General features: G+C 60.0%; 1 protein-coding gene across 2 annotated transcripts in view; it reads right to left on the bottom strand.

Moving 5' to 3' along the window:
• CACNA1B (calcium voltage-gated channel subunit alpha1 B) overlaps nucleotides 1-26,249 on the bottom strand; it is a 187,868-nt gene extending 161,619 nt beyond the window's left edge. For both annotated transcript variants that reach the window (XM_069477199.1, XM_069477200.1), the window contains exons 1-3: nucleotides 25,966-26,249; nucleotides 24,998-25,103; nucleotides 21,347-21,486 (exon numbers count right to left, since the gene is read on the bottom strand). In XM_069477199.1, coding sequence (XP_069333300.1) covers nucleotides 21,347-21,486; nucleotides 24,998-25,103; nucleotides 25,966-26,249 — 530 coding nt within the window. The remainder of the gene's footprint in view (nucleotides 1-21,346; nucleotides 21,487-24,997; nucleotides 25,104-25,965) is intronic.
• Nucleotides 26,250-26,704: the final 455 nt, after the last annotated feature.

Genomic DNA, 26,704 nt, shown 5'->3' with positions numbered 1-26,704 from the left:
AAACACAGCACCATGGGCACATGAGCACAGCACAGCAACAAGAGAAGCCACAGACACACATCCTAGACCACGGACACACGGCACAGACACAGGGACACAGGGACACACGACACAGACACAGGGACACTCAGACACACAGCACAGACACAGGGATACAGGGACACACGGCACAGACACAGGGACACACGGCACAGACACAGAGAGACACAGACACAGGGACACAGACACAGACACAGGGACACAGACACAGAGACACTCAGACACACAGCACAGACACAGGGATACAGGGACACACGGCACAGACACAGGGACACATGGCACAGACACAGAGACACATGGCACAGACACAGAGACACTCAGACACACAGCACAGACACAGGGTCACACGGCACAGACATGGGGGGACACACAGCACAGACACAGAGAGACACAGACACAGGGACACACGGCACAGACAGGGACACACAGCACAGACACAGGGACACACGGCACAGACAGGGACACACAGCACAGACACAGGGACACACGGCACAGACAGGGACACACAGACACAGACACAGGGACACACGGCACAGACCCAGGGATACACAGACACAGACACAGGGACCGGCACAGACAGGGACACACAGACACAGACACGGGGATACACGGCACAGACCCGGGGACACATGGCACAGACCCAGGGATACACAGACACAGACACAGGGACACACGGCACAGACCCGGGGACACACGGCACAGACCCGGGGACACACGGCACACCAGCAGTCCCCCTTGCAAAGTGCTGTTCTCATACTGGCACCTAAGGTGGGGGAGGCTCCCAGCCACTCCAGAGTGGAGGAAGGGGAGACCCTCACCCTAACCCGGGAACGCACCCACATGCCCCAGGGCTGGGTCCCAGCTAGTATTTATCACCACATACCCTAAGTGTCACCTCAGAGGTCACCCTGCCTTCAACAGCCACCTGTGCGGGAACATCTGGGACACGTCCCAGCCAGGCCTGCTCTATCTACCCCCACCCTTCCCGGCCCAGCCACACCCCCAGATCTCCCCATTTCTGAAAATGCCAATAGCGGCCAGAGGTGGCTGGGACCTGACGGCTGTCTCTTGTCTACAAGAAACTGCTGGCGGTCCCCAGGCCCCGTGCATCTGGGTGGCCACCCTGGCCTGCCCTTGCACCCCTCTTTGCTTCTTGCTGCCCTGCCCCATCCACCTGGGTCTGCGCTGAGCCTGGGGAGCCCACAGACCCCAGCCCACACGCATGTGCGCTGGAACCGGTGGGGCACAGCTACCAGAGCCACAACACGGATGGTGAGGACCATCTGAACGGGTCCCTGCCCTGCTGGGCACAAGCTTGTCCCCCAGAGGAGGGGCAGTTGTCACCCCGTGCCACGGGGGAAGACATCCTCTGCTCCCACCCTGGGCTGAGCCGGCAGCTCTACGTGAGGCTCCCACGTTGCCGAGCCCCAGCAAAGGGAGCACAGGGTGACTCCATGTCTCCAGCTGCCCAGACTCTTCCATGTCCCAGCACAACTGCTGCAAGCATCTCCTGGGACGCTCAAAAACGTCTCGGTCGGGACAATAAATTAGCGAGAAGGGTCTGGAATGAAGATGCCCATCCCACTGCCTTGGAGAGACCAAGACTTCGGCAACGGTGATTTGGGATGAGACTCCTGTCCCTTCTGGGGGCTGAGCCAGGGGGCATTTCAGGGATACCGCCCAGCCCCTTTTAGGAAGCTCAGGCCCTGCCAAGGCTGGGGGCTGGGGACACCCCTTCCACCCTGACCCGACACACCCTGGGCTCAGCAGGGCATGCTTGGAGGAACCTGAACCCCTAGGACCAGGAGCCTGGGACCCAGGTGACCAAAATTCAAGTCAGAGCCTATGTCTGCCTGGAGGTTGGACGTGGGGAAGGTGCCCGGCGTATCTGAGCATCCAGGCCATCGTCTCTGATGTGCAGACAACAGCATGAGGATCCCATGGTCGGCAATAAGGCTGCCATGAGCTGTGCCCAGTGACAGCAGCACACATCATGCTCAGTGACCAAGGCACAGGCACCAGTGACCTTGGACTATGACTGTCACCAGCAAGGGATGGGGAAAGGAGGCACGTGAGGCTCCACAGGTCAAGGGTGCCCTGCCCAAAGTACGCCATTGGCACCCACACCACATATCTCAGTCCCAGCTCACAATGTGCAGGAGAGGGGGTCCCCGGTCCCCCGGCCCAGGCAGACTGCTCACTGCTCCCAGCTGGGTTGACATGGGAGCAAAGCGGGCTACTGCGTGGTAGGGGGCATCATTTCCAGGAACTACTTTGTCACGGACTTTCCAGGTGTTGCTTTGCACCCAGGAGACTGCTATTGGTTGCCACGGAGACAGCTGGCCTGTGGGTCTCAGCCAAAGATGCCACAGCCTCCTCTCAGCCTCCCACCCCAATCTCCATTCCAACGGGGCGAGAAGCACAAGCCCAGCGCTCCCAGGTTCCTCCTCCCCTGCACTAGAGGCGCCCGGCCTGCACCAAACCCAGGAGACTTCAGGCAGGGTGAAGAAGGGCGAGGCTCAGCACGTGGGGAATCCCATTTCTGATGACACACCCAACAGTGTACAACACTCGTATCTCATTCCAACAAAAATGCCATGAGCTGTCTACATGCCAGGGTCTCTCATGGCACCCAAAGGTCGGCACCGTCACATGGTTCCTACAGAGGAGACCGAGGTTCAGACAGCACCTCTGACGTGCCCAGGCTCACAACCCAGGAGCAGGTGGAGCTGGGGCCTGGATCTGGGTCTGTAGCCAGGAGACCCAGATTGCAATGACATGACCCAGGGCCCTGTGCCCTGCACAGTGACACGGTGACACACACTGAGGCCAGCCTCACATGCAAGAGAGTACCACAGGACCTGCCCAAAGTACAGGAAGGCTCCAGTCACATGCAGTCATCCTCTCCCTAAAGAGGGGCTACAGGACAGAGTGTGGCCCACAGAGTGGACAACATGGGGTCCAGGCCCCAGACTAACTCCTTCAGGGCAAAGTGGATGACCCTTGCCACCCCCACCTCCACTGGGACACTGGGCCAGCTGGAGTGCCCTACCCAGCTCAGAAGAGGTCAGGGGCAGCAAAGCTCTGGCCAGTAAGGCCACTATGACCTGGGACGTGACCTGGTCAGCAGCCATGGAAACCTCAGGAGGAGACGCTTCCAGGCCACTCCATCAGACCCTTCGCTTTACGGTAAATTTCACTCCTAGAGCCAGGGCAGCTCAGAGGTTAGGAGCACGGGCTGCAGCTCAGTCCAGCTAGAATCCCTACTCCAGTCCTTGACCTTCTGTCTGCATGATATTGGGCAGACAGGGTAACTGAGCCCCTCTCAGTTTCGAGTCTGCAAAGTGGGGGCCATACCCCCCCTGCAGTGATGAGGAGGTCAAGCGGGAACCTGGATTTCTGCCTGTCACCTGGAAGTGACAAGGCAGCACATCCGCTTACAGATCGAGCTCAGAGAGGATAAAGCGAGGGTTTATTTTATTTATTTATTTATTTATTTTGAGACACCGTCTCGCTCTGTTGCCCGGGCTAGAGTGCCGTGGCGTCAGCCTAGCTCACAGCAACCTCAAACTCCTGGGCTCGAGCGATCCTCCTGCCTGACCCTCCCGAGTAGCTGGGACTACAGGCATGCGCCACCATGCCCGGCTAATTTTTTCTGTATATTTTTAGTTGTCCAGCTACTTTCTTTCTAGTTTTAGTAGAGACGGGGTCTCACTCTTACTCAGGCTGGTCTCGAACTCCTGACCTTGAGCAATCCACCCGCCTTGACCTTCCAGACTGTTAGGATTACAGGCGTGAGCCACCGCGCCCAGCCTCAAAGGTTTAAATAAGATCCAGAGTCTCAGAAAATTACGTGGAAATGTCTAAGTTTCAATTAAAAAAAAAAATCACTCATCATACAAAAAAACAGGAAGATCTCAACCTAAATTAAAAAAGGCGATCAATAGATGCCAACACCCGATAACACACGTTAGAATTAAAGATTTCAAAGCAGTTATGACAAAAATGCTTCCATAACAATTACAAACATGCTTGAAACAAACTAGAAAAAAAGGAAAATATCATCAAAGAAATAAAAGATTAAAGCAAAGTTAGAGTATACTTTAAAGTAACTAAAAGAGTGGAAGTGGAACATTCCTAACAGAAAGAAATGATAAATGCCTGAGGTGATGGACACCCCAGTTACCCTGATTTGATTAATATACTTTGTATGCCTATATCAAAACATCACATGTACCCTATAATATATACAAATATTATGTACTCATAATAATTAAAAATTTTTTAAAAGATTAAAGAAGAATCAGGTGAAAATTTTATACCTGAAAAATACAAAAACCAAAATGAATATGATGGACTCAATAGAAGAATAGAAGTGACAGAGGAAAGAATCAATGAACAAATGATAGAATAATGGAAATTACCCACTATGAGCAGAGAAAAAGTAGACTTAAGGGAAAAAAAAAAAAAAAAGAAATAACAACAACAGAGCCTTGAGGACCTATGGAACTATAATATTAATGTCAGCAGAGTTCCGCAAGGAAAGGAGAAAGGTCAGGGCTGAAAAGTACTCAAAGATAGAATGGCTGAAAACTCCCCAAATTTGGCATAACACATAAACCTGCAGATTCAAGAAGCTGAGTGAATCCCAAAGAGGATCAAGTCAAAGATATTCAAAGCAAGATACATGATAGTCAAACTTCCAAAAACTAAAAACAAAGGAAAAATCTCGAAAACAGAAAGATAAGGACAACACCTTCTGCATATGGAAAAGCAATTCAGCTGACAGTGATTTCTCATCATAAATTATGGAGGTCAGAAGGAAACTGCACAGCATTTTCAGGTGCTAAAAGAAAAGAATTATCAACCTGGACATCTATACACAGCAAAAATATCTTTGAGGTATAAAGGAAAAGTCAAGTTCATTCTCAGATGAATAAATAATAAGAAAACTTGTTACCATCGGACCAATCCTAAAAGAATAATGAAAGGAATTTCTCTAAGCAGAAAGAATATGATGGAAAAAAGGAATTGTTGACCATTAGGAAGAAAGAACAATGGAAAGAGTAAAAATATGGGTAAATACAATACAATTTATTTCTCCCTTTAAGTTTTCTGAATTATGTTTGATGGGTAAAGCAAAAATTATAGCATTCTCTGATGTGGTTCTAAATATATGCAGAGGAAATATTTAAGATAAGTATATTATAAAAAGGGCAAGGTAACGGGACATAAGATTTCTATACTTCACTTGAACTGAAAAATTAACAATACCAGGAGACCAGAATAAGTTATGCACATAGAATGTAATACTTAGTGCAACCATTAAAAAACCTATACAAGAGATACACTGAAAAATACTATAGATAAATCAAGATGAAATCCTGCTGGAAGGCAGGAAAAAGAAACCAGAAAAAATGAAAAACAGATCAAATAGAAAGCAAAAAATAAAACACCGGACCTAAATTCTAACATATCAATAATTATATCAAATGTAAATGGTATAAATAAGCAAAAAAGAAAAAGACAGAATTGGTATAGTGAACTACAAAACATGACCCAACTATATGCTGTCTACAAAAACCTCATTTCAAATATAACGTGTTGAAATATAGGCAAGTTGAAAGAAAAAGGATAGAAAAAGACATATTATGTAAATATTAAGCAAAAAAAGCAGCAGTGACTATATTTACATCAGATAAAGTAGACTTCGGAGCAAATAAAATTACCAGAGACACAGAGGGACATTTATGAATGAAATCTGTCAAGAAGACATAGCAGGCCGGGTGCGGTGGCTCACGCCTGTAATCCTAGCACTCTGGGAGGCCAAGGCAGGAGGATTGTTTGAGCTCAGGAGTTCGAGACCCCGTCTCTACTAAAATTAGAAAGAAATTATACGGACAGCTAAAATATATATATAGAAAAAATTAGCTGGGCATGGTGGCGCATGCCTGTAGTCCCAGCTACTCGGGAGGCTGAGGCAGGAGGATCGCTTGAGCCCAGGAGTCTGAGGTTGCTGTGAGTTAGGCTGACGCCAGGGCACTCTAGCCCAGGCAGCAGAGTGAGACTCTGTCTCAAAAAAAAAAAAAAAAAAAGAAGAAGACATAGTAATCCCAAACATGTATGTCTTAGGCCATTTCTGCTGCTATAACAGACTACCTAAGACTGAGTAATTTATAAATAATAGAAATTTATTTCTCACAGTTCTGGAGGCTGAGAAATCCAAATCAAGAGGCCAACAGAGTCGGTGTCTGATAAGGGCAAGACACGGCTTCCAAGACAGCACCTTGACGCTGCGCCTTCTGCAGGGAGGGACACTGTGTCTTCAGGTGGCCAAGGAGACGGAAGGACAGAAAGGGCCCAGCTAGCTCCTTCCAGCCCTTTCTTAAGGCACTAATCCCATCCATGAGGGTGGAGCCGTCATGGCCTAATCATCTCCTAAAGGTTCCACAGCTTAATGCTGCTGCATTAGAGATTAAGTTTCAACATGAACTTTGGAGGGGACACAAACATTCATACCATGGACGTATATATAACAAAGAGCACAAAACCCTCACAGTATTCGACCCATTACACAATACTAAAAAATACACTGAGAATGGTTGAGACTCACCTGAAACAGACAATGAATTGGCAAATTGATCTGGTTATTATTTACAAGTGTATTCTTTGAACTGTCTTATAGCTTTAACTACTCTCCTTACAGCCCCTCTTCTCTATATAGCTTGTACCCAATATTATCTACTAATACATATATACTGCTTTATGGTAAAATATAAAGTTCAGATTTTTGAAGTAACTTATTTATAAAAATAACTGTCAAAATACTGTTTTGGGCCGGGCGCGGTGGCTCACGCCTGTAATCCTAGCACTCTGGGAGGCCGAGGTGGGCGGATCGTTTGAGCTCAGGAGTTCAAGACCAGCCTGAGCAAGAGCGAGACCCCATCTCTACTAAAAATAGAAAGAAATTATATGGACAGCTAAAAATATATATAGAAAAAAATTAGCCGGGCATGGTGGCGCATGCCTGTAGTCCCAGCTACTCGGGAGGCTGAGACAGGAGGATCGCTTGAGCCCAGGAGTCTGAGGTTGCTGTGAGCTAGGCTGACGCCACGGCACTCACTCTAGCCTGGGTAACAAAGTGAGACTCTGTCTCAAAAAAAAAAAAAAAAAATACTGTTTTGTTTTAAAAATACAGATGTACACATTATGAAATGGCAACAAATTTTAGACAATATGAATCGATGTCATTTTTTTTTAAAAAAAGCAGTTTGAGGTCACTGTGAGCTGTGATGATGCCACTGCACTCTAGTCCACGCGACAGAGCAAGACCCTATCTTGAGAAAAGAAAGAAAATACAAAAGTCTCAAATTATTTGTCTTGCCACAAGAACTGAAAAAATGAATAGTAAAAAAACTCAAAGCAAACAGAATGAAAGAAATAATAAAATAAGGGTAGAAATAAGTGAAATTGTAAACAAAAAAAGAGAAAATCAAATAAACAAAGAGCTGGTTCTTTGAAAAATATTGATATAATTGAGAAACCTCTAGCAAGACTGACAAAAAAAAGAGACAAAAATAACCAATACAATAAATGAAACAAGAGATGTCATTACAAATCCTACAGACATCAAAATAATAATAATAAAATACCATGAACTCTATACACATGAATTTGACAATTTGGACTAAATGGACCACTTCCTCAAAAACACAAACTATACAACTCTCTCAATATGAAATAGATAATTTGAATATTCCCATAAGTAGGAGGAAAACTGAATTCGTAATTTTAAAACTCTCAAAAAAAAAATCTCCAGGGACAATTGGATTCACTGCAGAATTCTACAAAACACTTAAAGAAGAACTAACACCATTTTTACACAAAAGTTTCTAGAAAATAGAAGAGGGAGAACATTTCCAAATTTATTTTCTGAAGCTTGTATTATCCTGACATCAAAACCAGACAAACACAGTCCAAAGAATAAAAAAACTACAGACCAATAGCCTTCATGAATATAGATGTAAAATCCTTAACAATTTGTCCTTAACAGATTTTAGTAAATAGAATCTAGCAATATAAAAAGCATTATATACTATGACCGTGTCTATTCCAGGGATGTAAGGCTAGTTCAATACTCAAAAATCAATCATTATAATCTACCATACGAGCATTGTAAAGAAGAAAAATCACATGATCGTACCAATGCAAAAACAGCATCCCAATACTCATTTATGATAAAAAAAAAAAAACACTCAGAAAATTGGGGTGGAAGGGAACTGCCTCAGCTTAATAAAGGCATCTATTATACAAAAACCTACAGTCAACGTCATACTTAATGGCTAAAGTCTGAATATTTTCCTCCGAATATTAGGGACACAGTAAAGACGTTCACTCTCACCACTCTCATTCAACACAGCACTGGAAGTTCTAGCCGACGCGACAAGGCAAGAAAAAGACACATAAGGCATGTGGATTCGAAAGGAAGAAGCGAAACTATTCCTATCTGCAGATCATATGTTTGTCAGCACAGAAAATTCCAGGGAATCTACCAAAAAAAATCTCTTAGAACTAATAAGTAAGGTCAGCAAGGTTATAGGACATAAGACAAACATATAAAAACCTATGTTTTTTCTATATACTAGCAAGAGACATGGACACCAAAATGAAAAATGCAATGCCATTTATACTCACACAAAAATTAAAGAAATACTTAGATGTAAATATAACAAATCATGTACAGGACTTGCATCCTGAAAACTAAAAACGCTGATGAAATACGTCACAGAGGATCTGCATAAATGGAGAGATGTACATGTTTACAGACTGGAAGACTCAACATCATAAAGTGCCGACTCTCTCCAAATTAGCCTACAGGTTTTATACAATTCCTATCAAGACTATTTACATATATTGACAAAATTATTCTAAAATTTATATGGAAGGCAAAGAAACTAAAACAGCTAAAATAATTTCTACCCGATTTCAAGACTTACCACATATGATCAAGACTGCAGGGTGCCGTGGAGCAGTGGACACAGACGGATGGAACCCAATAAAGGACACAGAAATTGACCCACACAGACACGCCCGACCGATTTTTGACAAAGGTATAAAACAATTCAGTGGAGGAAATCCAGGCCTTACCACAAATGGCGCTAGAACAACCGGACATCCACAAGACAAAACCCTCAACCTGAACCTCACACCTCATACAAAAATTAACTCACAATGGATCCCAAACTTAACCTGTAAAATATAAAACAATAAAACTTTTAGGAAACAAAAAATCACAGGAGAAAATCTTCATGATCTCAGAGATCTTAGACGTAGCACCACAAGCCTAATCCATAAAAGGAAAATTCAAAAAAGGAACTTCATCAAAATTTAAAACTTTTGTTCTACAAAATCCCTTTTAAGAAAATGAAAAAACAAAAAAAGCTACAGACTGGGAAAAATATCTGAAAACCGTATGTGTAACAATAGACTGGTGTCAAACAGGCCAGTCGGGGCACGTGCAAAACACTGGAGCAGACACTTCAGCACAAAGGACGTCCTGCCGGCAGACACCCAGGAAGAGACGCCCCTGCCACGGCCACGCGGACACGCAGAGCGAAGCCACAGGACGATCCCACACGCCCACCGGCACAGCCGGAACAAACAACAGTGGCACCACCACACGCAAGTGCGGACGTGGGGAAGACGGGTCCTCGCACGCTGCCCCGTGGGAAGGTGACATGTGTGAGATGGGACATCCACCGGGCCAACAGTCAGGCAGTTTCTTAAAAAACTAAACATGCAACTGCAATATGTATGGTCTGATAGTTGCATTCACCCCAGAGAAATGAAAACTTACATTCACATAAACACCCGCGCGTGAATGTGTACAGCAGCTCCGTTCAGAACACTCCCCAAACTGGAAACAGCCCAGATGCCTTTCAACGGGCAAAGGGTTAAACAGACTGCAGTCCACCCGCAGGATGCGACACTGCCCCGCAATGAGCGCTGCAAACTGTGACCCACACGCACGACGCTCTGGGCCAGTCTGCAGAGCACCGTGCGGCATGGAGAGGCCCGTTGAGAGGCGGGATGGCCCTTACACGGCACGGCTGAACGGACACGATCCTAGGCGTGGAGACGGCACTAGTGCTTGCCGGGGACCAGGGAGGAGGAGGTGGGGAGAGGCGGGTGTGGCCATCAGAAGCGTCACAAAGCCTCGAGGTGGTGACGTGTTCTGTGTCTTGACTCTGTCAACACCAACATCCTGGCTCTGATTTTGTATTATGGTTCTGTAAGATGTCACCTTTCGGGGACCTGGGTGATGAGTACACTGTTGTCTTTCTATCATTTATTACAACTGCATATTATGAATCTACAGTCAGCTCAAAATCAAAACTCTAATTTTTTTAAAAAGGAGTGTTAGTATCTGCATGTCGCTCACAGGGCTTGTAGATTACCGTATTAGAACAGCAGCCAGCACATAAGAAACCTCACGGAAGGATCAGCGTTTACTTTTTATTTACCTTCTGGTGGCCCAGGAGTACTGAGCCCACCTTCCCCGCCAGCGCGGGGCCAGGCCTGCGCCACGCTGCCCCGTCCCCGGCTGTGGCCCAGGGAGGTACAGCAGCAGGTGCAGCCCCCGGGGAGCCTCTCACAGCGGCTGGAGCAGAGCCAGCACCAGCCGGACGTGGTGCCGGCTGCCCGCGCCCCCCCACCTGTCTGGGTGCCACTGGGAGCCCACGTGTCTCACCTGCACCTGTGGGAACTGGCTGCTCCCACCTGTGGCTCCCAGTCTCCCGACGCTGCCTGTCTGCCTGCAGGGGCGGCTGCCACCCCAGCGCTGCGCAGGCTGCTGATGGGAAGAAGAGCTCTGACTCCTGCCCTCCCCACACTGCTCTCCAGAACAAGGGCCCGAGACACAGGTGCTGGGGTGCCCTGGGGACCCCACCCTCACACAGGAGGCTGCCCTGTGCCCAGGGGGTTCCCTCCGCCTGCAGCCCTGCTGGGCTGAGGAGGGTCCGGGGCAGGTGGGGGGTCCTGCCCTTGGCCCACGCTGCCTGGTGTCCTCAGGCCCGGGGGCTGACGACAGGGAGGCGTGAGAACGGCCACAGTCAGAGGAAAAGCCAGAAGAGGGAGGGAGGACGCTGGACTCTGCGACAGTCAACCAGGGCACACGGCACAGCCCCGGCAGCAGAACAGGTCTGGGGCCTGAGGTTGCGCGGAGGAATCACCTGGTGCCTGGAGGCCTGGCTCTGCACCCCAGCAGCCCCAGGGCAGGGGTCACCACACCAAGAAGGCAGCCGCCAGGAACCAGCGCTGCCGGCACCTCCTGCCTGCAGAACCGGGCGACAACCTGTGTCCGTCTTAGCTGCCTGTCTGCGGCGCCCTGCTGTGGCCGCCCACGCAGACCAACACGCAGTCCTGCGGGCAAAGAGCCCCCCACTAAGCAGAGACAGGATTTCCTGGAGCAGCCAGGGGAGGGACCCCTCCTGGGGAGGGAGCAGGGAGGAGAGGCCAGCAAGGTGGGGAAGGGGGGCGCCAGGTGCAGAGACCACCAGGGGCCCTACGCTGAGTGAGAGCCTCAGGGCCCAGTGTCCCCTGCCAGGCCAGCACACAGGACGCCAGAGGGTCCTTCCACCCAGGCTAGAGGGAGACAGGGAGGGTGACGCTGGCTGGTGTGATGGGGGCTGCTGGAGGGGCCTCCCTAGCCCTGGGGTTGGCAGGGCTGAGTGACAGGATGCCCCCGGGGAGGGATGTTACCAGGCCACCGACCTGCTAGGAATCTGGGTGCTAGAAAGTTCTGTTTGGCTGCAGGATGGAGTGGAGAAGGCTCTGAGTGGGTGAAGCTGCCAGCGGGGAGGGAGGGAGGGGTGCAGAGCGATGGAAAGTCCTGTCCTGCCCACTGGGTGGGCCCAGGAGCCAGGCAGGTCGGACCCAGCACCTGCCTTCCCACCTCCTTCCAGTCCAGGGCGGGGAGGCCATTAGCAGTTAGCAGCTATTCTCCCTTCAGTGCGAACTTACAGCTCTGGGCTCCCTGTGAAACGCCGAGTGGAGGCAGGGAGTGACGTGCCCCAGGGCTGGGCAGAAGAGGCAGGACCAGCTGCCCTCAGCCACCACGCCAGCCAGCCACCTGTGTCGGGGCACAACAGACCCGGGACCTCCGTGGGCCAGGGCAGGGCAGCCGCTCAAGAGCTTCCCAAGTTAAAAGCATCTACTCTGGGGGAGTAGAGGCTCCAGGGACTTCTCCCAAAGACGATGAAAATGTGGGTATTTACATAAAATTCCTTCTTAAATGTTGACAGTTAATTCAGAGCCCATCTCAGCCCTCCACCACAGGCCCAAGATGGGGAGCGGCCCACGGCCCGTGCCCCTGACCCGCCGGCCTCGCAGGGGTTGACCACGGGGCCCAGGAGTGGGTGTGCCCCCCGCCACCACATGGCCCTTGACAGATCCGCCCCACTGGAAGGAAGAGAGTGGCCAGATGCTGCTCCCTTGGGACTCAGGGGGCCCCGGGCTGAGACTCCCCCGACTCCGGCCTTCAAGGCCTCTCAGCTCTCTCAGACTGGAGACCGAGGCCTCACGGCGACCAGGCCCCAGGGCCCCCCACGGCCTGGCCCAGCAGCCCCAGCTGCCCCACCACTGCCCACTGTCCCCTCGCAGCCCCCCAGACCCTGGATGCTGCAGCCCAGCTCACAGCCAGCAGCTCAGAAAGTGGCACCTCCAGCTGACCCACGGTAGATCCTCTCTGTGGGACCCCTGAGGGGAAAGGGCCGGGTCTGAACCTGGAGCCCAGCCAGCTGTGGGACCAGAGCCCAGCCTGCGGTCACTGCCAAGGGCAGAGGATGACAGGGCCTGGAACAGGGTCAGAGTGGACCCCAGGCAGCAGACCCCGCTGCCAGCAGTGTGACAGCCCTGGCCCTGTGCGGGCTGGGCCCGGCTGCAACAGGCTGGCGAGGCCCTGGCACACACAGCACCCGGTAACCGTCGGCAAATGGATGAGGAAGAGATGGGCTGGCCCAATCCCACCTGCCCCAGGGACAGGCAGCCCAGACCCCTGTGAATGGCAACAGTCCCTCTCTGGGTGCAGCTGAAACCTCCCTCCCTTCTCCCACCCGTGTCCCTGGTGCCTGGGAAAGTCTGTTATACCCAGGACGGCCCTGGCCCGGCACGGTGGCAGCAGGTCTGCAGAGGGGCTAACACTCCCTTGGGCTGTGCCAGGTGGGTGCATGCGAGGTGCCCCCGGGCTGTGCAGAACCCTCCCACCCCCGGCGTCTGCATGCTGGCCTGACACCCCTGCCCAACGAGCCAGCCGTCCCCTGTCTCCCGCAGGCAGCTCCTCCCTGACCCAAGCCACACGTGGGGGTGCTCAGACCACAGAGGGGACCCCACAGCACCAGAGCCTGAGGGCCAGGGTCAGCTTCCAGCAGCACAGGAAGCTCCAGGGCTCCATCGGGACCCCTGCCCTGCAGAGCCAGGAGCCCTGGGGCCCACGGAGGTCCCAGGTCTGTTGCATCCCGGCACAGGTGGCCGGCTGGTGTGGTGGCTGAGGGCAGCTGGTCCTGCCCCTTCTGCCCAGCCCTGGGGCACGTCCCTCCCTGCCTCCACCCGGTGTTTCACACGGAGCCTGGTTCTGCTCTCTAGTCCAGAAAGCACAAAGAACGTGGAAACAGGAAAGAACGTGGAAACAGGAAAGAACGTGGAAACAGGAAAAAACGGGGAGCGAAGGGAGGAGACAGAGAGAGCAGGGGCGTGAGCCGGGCCCTCTATAAATACCAGCCGGGGGCGTGTGCTGAGGAAGGAGGCCGGGATCCCCCGCCACCAGGGTGCTGCCTCCTGGGGTGGTTATGTAACCTGGAACCCGCACAGGCTGCAGGCCGGGCCCCGGGGACGTGGAGGCTGGTGGGAGGCCATCCTCAGGAAGAGGCACCTGTGCTCTGGGCACAGGGTGGCTTTGTCACCCCGCCTGGCACTGATGCTCACACAGCGAGGAGTTCCGGGACTGGCGTGGGCATGGGGTACCCCGTCAGGGGGCGGCCCCAGCACACCAGCGATGCCGACGCCAGGAGGGCTGCGGAACCCCCAGCCAGGCTCGTTCTGAGTCACCAGTGACACCTGTGGATGCTGCCTGGAGTGACCCCCAACTCCAGGCCCCAGAACATGGGGGCTCCCTCTCTGCTCCAGGAACCCCTTGCCAGAGCTCAGCCCCACCACACTGGCTCCAGCCACACTGGGCTGAGGTGGTGATCAGGGCCTGCAAAAGCCACCTGCAGCCTCCGGTGGGCAAAGAGAGGACAAGCAAGCCCCAAGCTGACCAGGCACGAGACCCCCCAGCAAGCCCCAAGCTGACCAGGCGCGAGAACCCCCAGCAAGCCCCAAGCTGACCGGGCACGAGACCCCCCAGCAAGCCTCAAGCTGACCAGGCGCGAGACCCCCCAGCAAGCCCCAAGCTGACCAGGCACGAGACCCCCCCCCAGCAAGCCCCAAGCTGACCAGGCGCGAGACCCCCCCCCAGCAAGCCCCAAGCTGACCAGGCACGAGACCCCCCCCCAGCAAGCCCCAAGCTGACCAGGCGCGAGACCCCCCCCCAGCAAGCCCCAAGCTGACCAGGCACAAGACCCCCCCCCAGCAAGCCCCAAGCTGACCAGGCGCGAGACCCCCCCCAGCAAGCCCCAAGCTGACCAGGCACAAGACCCCCCCCCAGCAAGCCCCAAGCTGACCAGGCACAAGACCCCCCCCCAGCAAGCCCCAAGCTGACCAGGTGCGAGACCCCCCCAGCAAGCCCCAAGCTGACCAGGCGCGAGACCCCCCAGCAAGCCCCAAGCTGACCAGGTGCGAGACCCCCCAGCAAGCCCCAAGCTGACCAGGCAGGAGACCCCCCAGCAAGCCCCAAGCTGACCAGGCGCGAGACCCCCCAGCAAGCCCCAAGCTGACCAGGCACGAGACCCCCCAGCAAGCCCCAAGCTGACCAGGCGCGAGACCCCCCCAGCAAGCCCCAATTGACCAGGCACGAGACCCCCCAGCAAGCCCCAAGCTGACCAGGCGCGAGACTCCCCCCAGCAAGCCCCAATTGACCAGGCACGAGACCCCCCAGCAAGCCCCAAGCTGACCAGGCGCGAGACCCCCCCCAGCAAGCCCCAATTGACCAGGCACGAGACCCCCCAGCAAGCCCCAAGCTGACCAGGCGCGAGACCTGCAGGGCCACAGTCAGAGCCCAAAGGCTGAGGAAGAGCCTTCCACGGACCTGGCTCTGGCGACAGCCCAGACTCACACCAAGGCCAGGCCAGGTTCAAATCTAGCGTCTCTGGCCCCTCAGGCCCAGTGCCTCTTGCCATCTGTGTTGGGACACGGTGTCTTGGGTCACCCATGGGAAGGCAGTGTCCTGGGCAGCCCGGTTGGACATGGGGCCGTTGCTCACCCTGGGTGGACCCCTCTCTGCCCAGCGGGGACACCCTTGGTGCCCGTCTGCTTGTGCTCCTCAGCTGAGCCTGGCCTTCCCTGGGCACAGGAAGCACCTGCCACCTCCCGAATCAGGCCCGTGTCCCGCGTCCAAAAGGAAAGGGGGCAGCGGCTGAGGGCCACGCCCAGGGAGAGAGGGTCCCTCCCTACGCAACAGCCACACAGCTCTTCCCACAGGAGCCCCGAGTCCTGGGAGGAACCTGAGCTCTAATTACACGTCCTGGAAAGAAATCCCAGTCTAATTCGGAGTAGAGCAAGAAGCTGTAGTCGGAATGTTCCGTGGAGAGCCGCCTGCCTGAGCTGGGACGTGTTTCTCTGCTCCCCGAGGACCACGACCAGGGAAGCGCCAGGCCGGGGCCACAACAGGGGTGAGGATGCCCAGGGTTTCGGGGTTGTGGGGGCCTGATCTAGCCTGTCTGTGCCCCAGCCCCTCAGCCTGCGCGGTGACAGGGGCGTCCTGCCGGGCCTGGGAGGCAGAGGGCATCAGTGGGGACAGCACCGTGGACAGACGTGTGCAGGGCACAGCCGCGGGGCACAGGAAGCGGAAGGCAGCCTGGGGCGGGTGCCAGACTCTGGAGGTGCCAGCGGGTTTCCTGAGGGCTGGGCCGGAGCTTCCCCAGCTGCACGCGGGTCCCAGCCCGCGCCCTCTCGGCCAGCGCTGCGCCGGCTCAAGGGCAGCGGTCCCCCGCGGCCTCCCCGACCCGCCCAGCGCAGCACGCCCCCCTCACGGCCTCTCCTCTGCCGAGCGCTCCTCAGGGCGCCTGACCCCGCCAGAGGGCACAGGCCAGGGGTGCGTCTGTCTGTCACCCACACGCTGCGTCCCCGTCTGTCTGTCACCCACACGCTGCGTCCCCGACGGCCAGAGCAGGAACTGGAAGGTGGGCGAGGGAGGGGCGGAGGGGAGGCTGGGACAGCTCCCGGTTCAGCCTCTCGCCCCACCAATCCCACCGCTCGGCGGAGGCACACGCTTCTGCCAAACGCAGCAGGAACGTGGCCGTCCACGCAGGCGCGACCCACTGGGACGGGCCTGGGCTGCTGCGGGACAGTCCCCTCTGCCGGCGGCCACTCTCTGTCCCTCCGCTCCGCAGCACAGGCAGGTTGCACAGCCCCAGGGTAAAGGACCGCCCTGACTCCTCCGCCCACCACTGCCCCATTTCTCCGTCCTGCTTTGCGGCAAAACTCCCAGAAAGGCAGGTGCAGCCTGCAGGTGCTCCCCCCAGCCGGCCGGCAGGTGCTCCCCTCACGCCCTCCCCTCACCCCCCGGCCAGCAGGTGCTCCCCTCACGCCCTCCCCTCACGCCCGGCCGGCAGGTGCTCCCCCCGCGCCCTCCCCTCACGCCCGGCCGGCAGATGCTCCCCTCGCGCCCTCCCCTCACGCCCGGCCGGCAGGTGCTCCCTCGCGCCCTCCCCTCACGCCCGGCCGGCAGGTGCTCCCCCCGCGCCCTCCCCTCACGCCCGGCCGGCAGGTGCTCCCCCCGCGCCCTCCCCTCACGCCCGGCCGGCAGGTGCTCCCTCGCGCCCTCCCCTCACGCCCGGCCGGCAGGTGCTCCCCCCGCGCCCTCCCCTCACGCCCGGCCGGCAGGTGCTCCCCCCGCGCCCTCCCCTCACGCCCGGCCGGCAGGTGCTCCCCCCGCGCCCTCCCCTCACGCCCGGCCGGCAGGTGCTCCCCCCGCGCCCTCCCCTCACGCCCGGCCGGCAGGTGCTCCCCCCGCGCCCTCCCCTCACGCCCGGCCGGCAGGTGCTCCTTCGCACCCTCCCCTCACGCCCGGCCGGCAGGTGCTCCCCCCGCGCCCTCCCCTCACGCCCGGCCGGCAGGTGCTCCCCCCGCGCCCTCCCCTCACGCCCGGCCGGCAGGTGCTCCCCCCGCGCCCTCCCCTCACGCCCGGCCGGCAGGTGCTCCCCCGCGCCCTCCCCTCACGCCCGGCCGGCAGGTGCTCCCCCGCGCCCTCCCCTCACCCCCGGCCGGCAGGTGCTCCCCTCGCGCCCTCCCCCCAGGCCCGGCCGGCAGGTGCTCCCCCGCGCCCTCCCCTCACGCCGGGCCGGCCGGCAGGTGCTCCCCCCGCGCCCTCCCCCCAGGCCCGGCCGGCAGGTGCTCCCCCCGCGCCCTCCCCTCACCCCCGGCCGGCAGGTGCTCCCCCGCGCCCTCCCCTCACCCCCGGCCGGCAGGTGCTCCCCTCGCGCCCTACCCTCACGCCCGGCCGGCAGGTGCTCCCCCGCGCCCTCCCCTCACCCCCGGCCGGCAGGTGCTCCCCCGGCGCCCTCCCCTCACGCCCGCCCGGCCGGCAGGTGCTCCCCGGCGCCCTCCCCTCACGCCCGCCCGGCCGGCTCTCCCCACAGGCCGCCGTACAGCTCACTCGCGCCCAGCCAAACGCGCTCCTCCTTAGTGAAACGCCACGTCCATCCGGGCACCTTCCGCTCTCCGCCCGCCGCCCTGGCCAGCTGCAACCCATCACCTCAGGCCCGTGCGTCCGGGGCGGCCTCTCCTCCAACGCCTTCCACCTGGCGATCCCGCCTGGCCTCAGGCGCTGACGTCATCAGCGCGCCTGTGTCCCTCCGGCGGGTGCCGCTGGCTTCTCCCGGCTTCTTCCCCAGACATCTCAACGGCTCATCCGTCCTGTCCTTCAGGTCCCTGCCCACGGTCACCTTAATACCGAGGCCTTCTCTGACCACCCTGCCCCCGCACGCCTCTCCCGCTCTCCATGGGGCGCGAAGCGTGGGGCTCGTGGCCGCCCCTCACCCACCCGCGCACCGAGCGGTGCACACGGTGCGGCCACGGCACTGAGCACTCGATGTGTCTGCGACACAGGTCACGACCTGCCCGTGCGGAGCATGCGCTCTGGGGAGGGGGAGGCAGGGAGAGACCAAGCAGACAGCACACACCAGTGACGCCCGTGACGGGCCGGAGCAGCCGCCTCGCAGCCCGAGAGCACGGCGCAGGCGCACAGGGCAGGCGCGGCCGCTCGGCTCAGCCGTGGCCTCCACACCGGCCGATGCTCGCAAAGCGCTGAGCAAACGAGAGACCAACCGGGGGCCTGGGGGGCGGGGCAGCCGCAGGGCTGGACGGACACGTGGCCGCAGAAGTGAGCAGACGGCACAGCCAGGCGGGAGGACGGACGAGGGACACAGGCGCTGGCCCCTGTCGGCCAGGACCAGCGGCCACCCCTGCCTCCTCCCTGGCCTGAGATGCTCGGGACCGGCCTGGCGTGAGCCGGGCTCGAGCGGCTGGAACCCGCATCTCGAAGTGTCTCTGGCCTGGGCCGCTGTGCGTGGGCAGGGCGGGGGCAGAACCCCCCAGGGCAAGCCGTCCGGCCAGCGCAGGGGTCCTCCTGAAAACCAGGCCAAGTCCACACTGGGGACCAGCCGCTTAGCCCCCACCCTGACCCCAGGGAGTAACAGAGTCCTGGGTGGCCACCTGCAGGCTGACCCAGCTGGGACGACGTTTGCAACAGAGGGTCCAGCGGGGGGGGGGGAGGCACAGCCGCGGTGCCCAGGAAGCCGCCATCACGCACAGGCCGGACCCCTGAGGGGACCCTCCAGCCTGGGAGGGTGGGACCCTGACAGGCCCCTCACTGTCTCCCCAGGGCTGCAGGTGCCCACACAGGTGGATGTGGCCCCGTGCACACTCCAGGCGGGAGTCCTGGAAAGGCAGAGCGGGCGGGCGCCGAGGCCACGGGTCTGCACCCCCCGAGGCAGGGCTGGGGAGGTCCCTGCCTGGGCCTTGGAAACAGAGGGACCCCAGCTGGCCTCTGGGGACTGTGGCTTCACCTCTCCCCGCCAGCCCTCTGAGCACCAATTAAGTAAACCCTAATTAAAAACAGCGAAGTAACAAGAACACCCCCCTCTACCCACAGGGCCCTCAGCTCAGGAGGGTGCAGGGTTGGGGCTCTGCCCTGGGTCCCCAAGGCCCCAGTGAGCTCAGTGCCGCCTGCACCACACACCGGCTCCTCTGTGCCCTCCGCGGCGCTGGGCATGGCCTGGGGGTTCCCGCACAACCAGGGCACAGGGGCGGGGTGGGGGATGGGGGGCAAGCCACAGAGAGAAGAGCCTGGAAGCCTTCAAACCACACCCAGCCTCCCCTGCAGAGACCAACCCAGAGGAGACACCCGAAAGGCAGAAAGGAGGATGAAGGGAGAAAAAGCAAAAACACACTGAAACAGACAATGAGAAAGACGGAAATACAGAGACAAAGAGGGCAGAGAACGTGAACCAGACAACTGGGGGCGGAGAGGGGAGGGGAGAGAGGTGGGAGGGGGGAAGAAGGAAAAACATAAAAAGAGATGAACAGACTGGGACCCTGGGGCCCTCCCGTGGCCCCAGGAAGGTTCCCGCCCTTCGCCACCCGGGCAGAGGGGAAGGGGCTCAGCCCACTTGGAGTCCGAGGCTGGGGCAGCCCCCTCAGCTGCCTCCCTGGGCTCCAGCAGAGGACACTCAGTGGGAGGACGGGGTCCTGCCTCCCCGACCCGGCAACACCCCTTAAGGGACAACAGTTTGTTAATTCCACAGATGCCCGCGGCCCCTCCCTGGTTCCCGCCTCAAGCTGGGCTCCAGAGACCCCGTGAAATAAAACACCACTCTGGTCCCTAGAGGGAGAGGCCGTGTAAACAGCCACATGACGCCTGCTGGGTGTGGGGCGCACCCGGTTCCCCGAGAGGCCATGGGCTCCTCCAGCCCCCTCCCCCCCGCCCAGCCTCCCACAGCATCCTCAGTGGGACAGGTCTCCACGAGGCCAGAGAGCTCCCGTAAGCGCCACCCCGTGCATGCCCCATGGGGCAGGGAGCGGCCAGGACACCAGGCAGGCCTGTGAAGGCCGCCAGGCTGCAGGGCACACAGGGGCCGCCTCCCCACTGCTGTGCGCAGGGCCTGCCACACACAGCTCTGGGGGCCAAGCCTGCCATGGGACCCCCCAGGCCCCAGCCCTGCAAGCTCTGTCCTCGCCCAGCAGAGCTGGCCGCCCGTCAGCAGTGAGAACGGGGCAGGCGCCCCAGGGCGGGGGCGGGGTGGGAGACTGAGCGGCTCATTCAGGAGCCCAGAGGCCATTTAGCTGCCCTCGCCCCTTCCGCCTGCTGGCGACCCTTGGAGTACCAGCCCCTGACCCAGGGGCTTCCACCTCCGCCTCCTCCTCCTCTGCCCTCAGCCCACAGCCCCGCACAGGCACCAGGCACCCGGGGAGGGCTCTGAATGGAGAGTCCTGGACCCCCGGGAAAGACAGGCTGTGTGGGTACCAACCCCCGGCACACACTCCCCCCGAACCAGAGCAGCAGGGCTCAGCCTGGCCTCCAGCCACTGCCAGGGGGCCAGGCAGAGGACCCTAAGGTCCCAAACCACAGATGGAGCCACTGACGCCAGAGCGGGGACAAGGAACACAGCACTCTGCCCGCCCCACCCCACCCGCTGGCAGACTGTCCAGGTCTCCACAGCTGGCAATGACCAGGACCCAGTCACAGAGGAAAATGCGGAAAGGGACACACGGATTAAGCTCCTTCCCGGAGCTAGAAACTGAGACACACGGCCCACAGAGACGCACCCCGGGTGGCACAGAGCTCAGGGCACCTGCCAGGGGCTCCTGGGCAGGAAACAGCTCGAGACACCTGGTGCAGACCGAGTGAGCGCCAGACTGCAGAGCGAGAGGCCCACACCGGGCCGGGCCGTGGAGCCTGGCGGCCGCCCTGCCCACAGACACTGTCAGCAACTTCTCCTGGGGCAGGTCAGCCCCCAGCAGAGACGCAGCACAGGCACCTCTGGGCAGAGGCAGCCCCTCGTCCCACGAGGGGTAGCACGGGGGCGGCCAGTGTGGACACGTGGGCAGACAGCAGGTGCCCCACACAGGTGCACCCAGGCCCTGGCCCACCTACCCGGTGAGGACCACCACGAAGTCCATGACGTTCCAGCCGTTCCGCAGGTAGGAGCCCTTGTGGAAGACAAAGCCCAGGGCGATGATCTTGATCCCGGCCTCGAAGCAGAAGATGCCGATGAAGTAGGGCTCCGTGTCGTCCTGTGGGGAGCACAGGCTCGGGTCACCTGGGCAGCAGTGGCCGGGCGGCAGGCAAGGCACACCTGCTGCCGCACCCACCACGACAGCCCAAGCCTCCCGCCTCCCCCGTGGCCTTCCCGTCACCACGCCCGTTTGCTCTTCCGGCTTCCCTGCTGGACACACCACCGTCCACACAGCAGCAGCATCCCTGCCAGGCCGGGGGTGTCCTCGCGCCCCCCACCCTGGTGTCTCGGTTTCTGCACCACGTCACAGACGGGCCAAGACCCAGCCTGCCAGAACCACACAGCAGGCTTTGCTCACGGGAAGATGATGATCGCAAAGATACTGCCTGCAGGTGCCACAGGTAAGTTTCTCATGCATGAGCCGGGTGACCCCGCAACACCCGCTGTGGCCACCACACTCTAACGAGGAGGGCAGAGGCCACAGGAGCATCTGGGTCTGACCCTGGACTGCAGCCACCAGCAAGGCTGCCTGGACGAAGCTCGGCCTTCCTAGAACCAGGGCCCGGACCCGCTCACGCATTCAGCACACGCGGGATAATGCAACATGCAAATCTTGGTGGGAAAAACTGACACAGAGAAGCAAAACCTCCAGCCCTGACGGCCCTCAAGTGATGCCGCACCTCTTCTGTGAGAGCCCCACGGAGGGGCAGCGCCCCCCGCGGTCCGGCCAGGTGCCGGCTGGAAGGTGGGAGCAAACTGGGGCTCCAGACACCCCCCAGAGGGCGCAGCACCGGCAGGCAAGGTCCCCACGGTGGGACTTTGAGGAAAGGAACTCCAGGTGCAGGGAACAGTGTGAGCAAAGGACTCTTCGTTCTAGATCCTAGAAAGGTCCCTTTCCTCCACCCCATCCGGGCCAGGCCCTCTTGGTGCTGTGCAAAGAACAGCACACAAGGCGGAGCATCCCAGGACTCCACAGAAGGCCCCGCTGGGGAGAGCACCCCAGGGGGCCGGACATGGGCGCCTGCGCTTCAGGCTGCTGCCCAGGACACGGGCGGGGGGAGGCCAGCGTCAAGGGCTCCCCCGAGGGTCTGCCCTCAGCCCGGCCGGTGAGGAGCCCCGACAGCAGGGCCTGGGGAGTGGCCACCAAGGCCAGTGCTGCCACCCACAGCCTGTGCCTTCCTCCCTCGGCCACCCGGCTCCTGAGGGCTCCCCACACCCAGCCTGGACCCCGCCCCCGCCCTGCCGCACTGACTGGTAGAAGCTGCTGGCACCAGGGCGGGCAGCGGAGCCTCACCAGGGCCAGCGCTCCTGTCCTGCGGCCCTGATGCTGACTCACCGCGGGGCGGAGGCCCCTGGAGGGACGCACACACTTTTCTTGGCTCGAGGCTTCTAGTTTAGCTGGGAGGGGCCCCTTTCCCCCGGGGACAGCCGGGCCCAGCAAACAGATCTTCACAGAAAGCTACTGGCTAGAAAAGGAACAGGCCAGACTCCAGGGAAAGACTGGCTGGAGCCAGCAGCTGGGCAGGGGCCCCACCCAGACTCCTCAGCGCCACCCCCCTCCCGCCCTGGCCAGGCTGAGGGCTGGCGTGGGTGCAGCAGCTCCATGCTGGACCACAAGCTGGGGCCCAGCTAATGGCAGCTCCAGCGCTGACGGGTGGGTGGGAAGCAGTGTCCCCAGAGGCAGGGGCCGGGGAGACCCCGCCCTGGCAGACCACTGAGAGGCTGCCTCCGTGCCCCCAGCCCGTCTGCTCCCGGAGAGCAGCACGAGCCTGCCGTCTACCCTGCCACCTTCCAGGGCTGCGCCCGCACGCGCACCGGCCAGGGCAGCTGCACTCTGTCCGTTCTCCCGGCAACTTAGCGTCCAGCCCCGGGAAGTCCCCCCCCCACCATCAGCACCCACGCCTGCCTGGCAGAGCCCACACAGCAGGACAGGCTTGCGCCTCCTGCCTCTGCCCCAGTCGGGCCCCTGGGCCTGTGTCCCTCTGGCCCCACCCCTGCCAGACTTCCTTGGAGACACCACGCCCTGTGGCCTAGCGTTCGAGCTCCCTGCCTGAACCCCCCGTTTCCGCTCTCCACCCTCTTCTCCGGCCTCCAGAGTGGACGGTCCCTGCCGGAACCCAGCAGGCAGCAGGCCCACACCACCAGCAGGACCTGAAGCCCAGAGAAGGCCAGTGATGCCACCAGGCTCTGTGCCCATGTCCCCAACAAGGGGACCCTCTGCCTCTGCCAAGGAGAGACCAGGGCAGCATGGCTTGGGGACTGGCCTCCAAGGAGCTGCCAGGACAGCTGCCACCCCACAGGGACAGGCTGGGCTGTCCACACTCCTCCTCCAGACACCCAGGACACAAACCCCACTCGGCCTTCCGGGCTGTGCACCACACACCTCCTCGTCCCCGGCTGTCCACCCCCTCGCCTTTTCCCGGTGCCCAACTGTGGGCACCCCCGGCACACTCCCTGCTGCACCACGGGGCCTGCGGTGGCCACGTGGCAGGGGAGTTCAGAACTAAAACGCCAGGTCCCACGCTAAGCACTGAACAGGCCTTGTCTCCAGAATCTTTATCTCCAATGGACATTATGGAAGCAGAAGCCAGAGTCGGGGGAGGGAGGATCGGCCTTTGGATGCCCCCCGAGAAAGGCCGTCTCCCTGGGGTCCTCAGGCCCAACGCCTCCTCTCTGGACCCCCACACTGGCTTTCCTCCTCTGCACTCTGAGCTCATAGTCTCAGCCCACACTGCACCCAGGCAAGGGAGCCAGGCCAGCGGGGAACTGGGCTGTTAGCCTTTGAAATGGCACTCACCCCCAGAAATACTGCCCTTCCCTCCGATCCAGCCCCTCTAGAGAGCCCCCCTGGCTGGCCTTCAACCTGCTTCCTGCTGAGCTGGGAGGACCGTGGTCGCGCCCCCTACAGAGACCCTGCCCTGGCCCCCTTACTCTCTCGGGCTCTATGCTTCCATGGGGGTGCCCCAGTGGTCCGGGGAGCTCTTGGCAGGAAACTAGAGGTGGGTGGAAATGACTCAGAATGTTTGGGAAGGGGTGCGTCCCACAGGAAGGGGTGGCCCCGCAGGGAAGGGGCTCCAGGCAGGGCCACAGAAGACAATCTGAAGGCAAGGCTCACGGTCCCCAGATCCAGGCCAGGCCACGCCACAGGAGCCAAAGGCCACCACGGCCCTGCAGGGAGCGGCGGGCGACACTCAGAGCCTCAGGCTCCCGACTGCACCATCACGAACGCCCGTTCTCCACCCCAGGGTCAGCACTTAGATTCCTAGATCAAGGCCTAGTGCCACATGCCAGGATGGCTCATTGGAGGTGCAGGGGTGGCTCACAGCACAGGGCAGACGAGGAAGTGGCCTACGTGGTCTCATCCGGGACTGAGTGGACCAGCCAGGCTGTCCCGGCCCTTGAGAGAGGTGTCATCTGCCCCGCTGTGCCCTTTTGCTTGACTGAGAGCGGGGAGCTGCCCAGACGACGGGGCCTGAGGAAGCTGCGCTCAGGCACAGGTGCTAAAGCAGAGCAGTGGCCGAGGTGTCCGCGCCCCCATCCTGCCCGCAGGCCCCGCCGCCAGCACTCACCAGCCGCTCGGACATGGGCGTCTTGTCCCCGTCAGGGAGGTGCTGCTCCAGCGCCAGCACGATGCAGTTGGCGATGATGGTGGCCAGGATCATGTACTCGAACGGAGTGCGAGGGTTAAGGACTGGCTGGGCGGCGCCACGGGGAGGGGAGGCGAGGAGGCTGCGAGAGCCACCGCCAGGCCGTCTCCAGCGGGCGGGAATGAGCGGGTCCGCAGCCCACCCCGGGCGGGCGAGGGCTGGTCTTCCCCACTGCCTGCCCCGTCCCGTCCCCGGGGCGGCCGCGAGGCGGGGCCTCCGCAACCAGGTCGCCAGCCCCTCGGCACGCCCGGGCGCCGTCAGCACCGCGGACAGCGCCTCCGCCCCGGCTGCGCAGAGCCGCCCACCCCAGCGAGACCCGCGGGAGGACCCCGCGCAGGCGCACACTCCTACCTAAAGACACGTAGCCACATGTACCTACACAGGCACGTGAACATACGTGTACCGACCACCCCGAACGCACGCACGCGCGGCACCGGGTTCGTGCTATGCCCGCACACACACGCAAGCACCTGCAGCCAGGCACGCGCATGGGCTCGCGTCCACACGGTGCTCACACCTGCACCGACACGGATTCGCCCTCGGGTGCCCTCCAGGCTGGCCGCGCGCTCTGCAGCGGACAAGGCTGCCCAAGACAAGCGGGCGCAGGGATGAATGAGCCCCGGGCAGAGGGGCTCCGCCCAGCGTCCACCGACTCCCGCCGCCGCCGCCACGGCCGCACACACACGCACACGCACATGCACACGCGGCGCGGAGACGGACCCGCGAGGCCGCCCCGCCCCCTCCTCGCCCAGCGCGGCGTCCCCGAGGCGCCCGTCCCCAGGGCGCACCCTGCTCCCGGCCGCGGAAAGATGGCCACTGCGCGCCGCGCGACCCGCCCGGCCCAGCCCCCAGCCCGGCCGCCGCTCGCAGACCCGGCCCCGGCAGGATATGGCCACTCCGTGATGCGCTTGGCGTATTTGCGGACGACGTTGTCCTCGCTGAAGACGAAGAGCGAGCGGTTGACGGTGAAGCAGTTCTGCTTGACCGGGATGGGGTTGTACAGCGCCATGGTCCGCGCGCGCTGCGCGATCGACTGCTTGTAGAGGACCCGCTGTCCGGGCTGCAGACCCCCGGGGCCCGGGCCGCCCGCCCCGCCGGCCCCGCCGCCCCGGGCCCGCTCCCCGCTCCCGGCGCCCCCATAGCGGCCGCCCAGCTCGTCCCCGAAGCGGACCATGGCTCCCGGGCCCCGCGCGCATCCCCGGCCCGGCGGCCCCGACAGGGAGGGCGCGGGCGCCAGGCGCTCGGAGCGCAGCCGCCGCGGAGCTGCCGGCACCGCACCGGACCTCGCCCGGCCCGGCCGCCGCCGCACCCGGCTCCGCGGCCCCGCGCCACGCCCTATAAGGGGCCGGTCACGTGGCAGCGCCCGGCCAATGCGCGCCGGCGCCGCCCCCAGCCGGTCGCCCCCGCCCCGGGCCCGCCGCGGGTCCGGCAGCCGCCCCGTGCGCCCCCGGCTCCGCGCGCCCGCCGCGCCCGGCCAGCCCTGCGCCCCCAGCGCTCGCCAGGCGCCCCCGCAGCCGGGCGAGGCCGCGAGTCTTCGAGGGCCGCGCCCCGCGCCGAGCCGGGGCTGTCGCCGAGCTGGCTCTGGCTGCCCGATCGCCTCTGGGTGCCGGGGCTCCCACGCTCGGCCCG

This window comes from Eulemur rufifrons, chromosome 7 (genome assembly GCF_041146395.1).
Source record: "Eulemur rufifrons isolate Redbay chromosome 7, OSU_ERuf_1, whole genome shotgun sequence".
NCBI classification, from domain to species: domain Eukaryota; kingdom Metazoa; phylum Chordata; class Mammalia; order Primates; family Lemuridae; genus Eulemur; species Eulemur rufifrons.
Note: the sequence above shows the minus strand (reverse complement) of the source record. Positions and strands in the feature narration are given on the sequence as shown.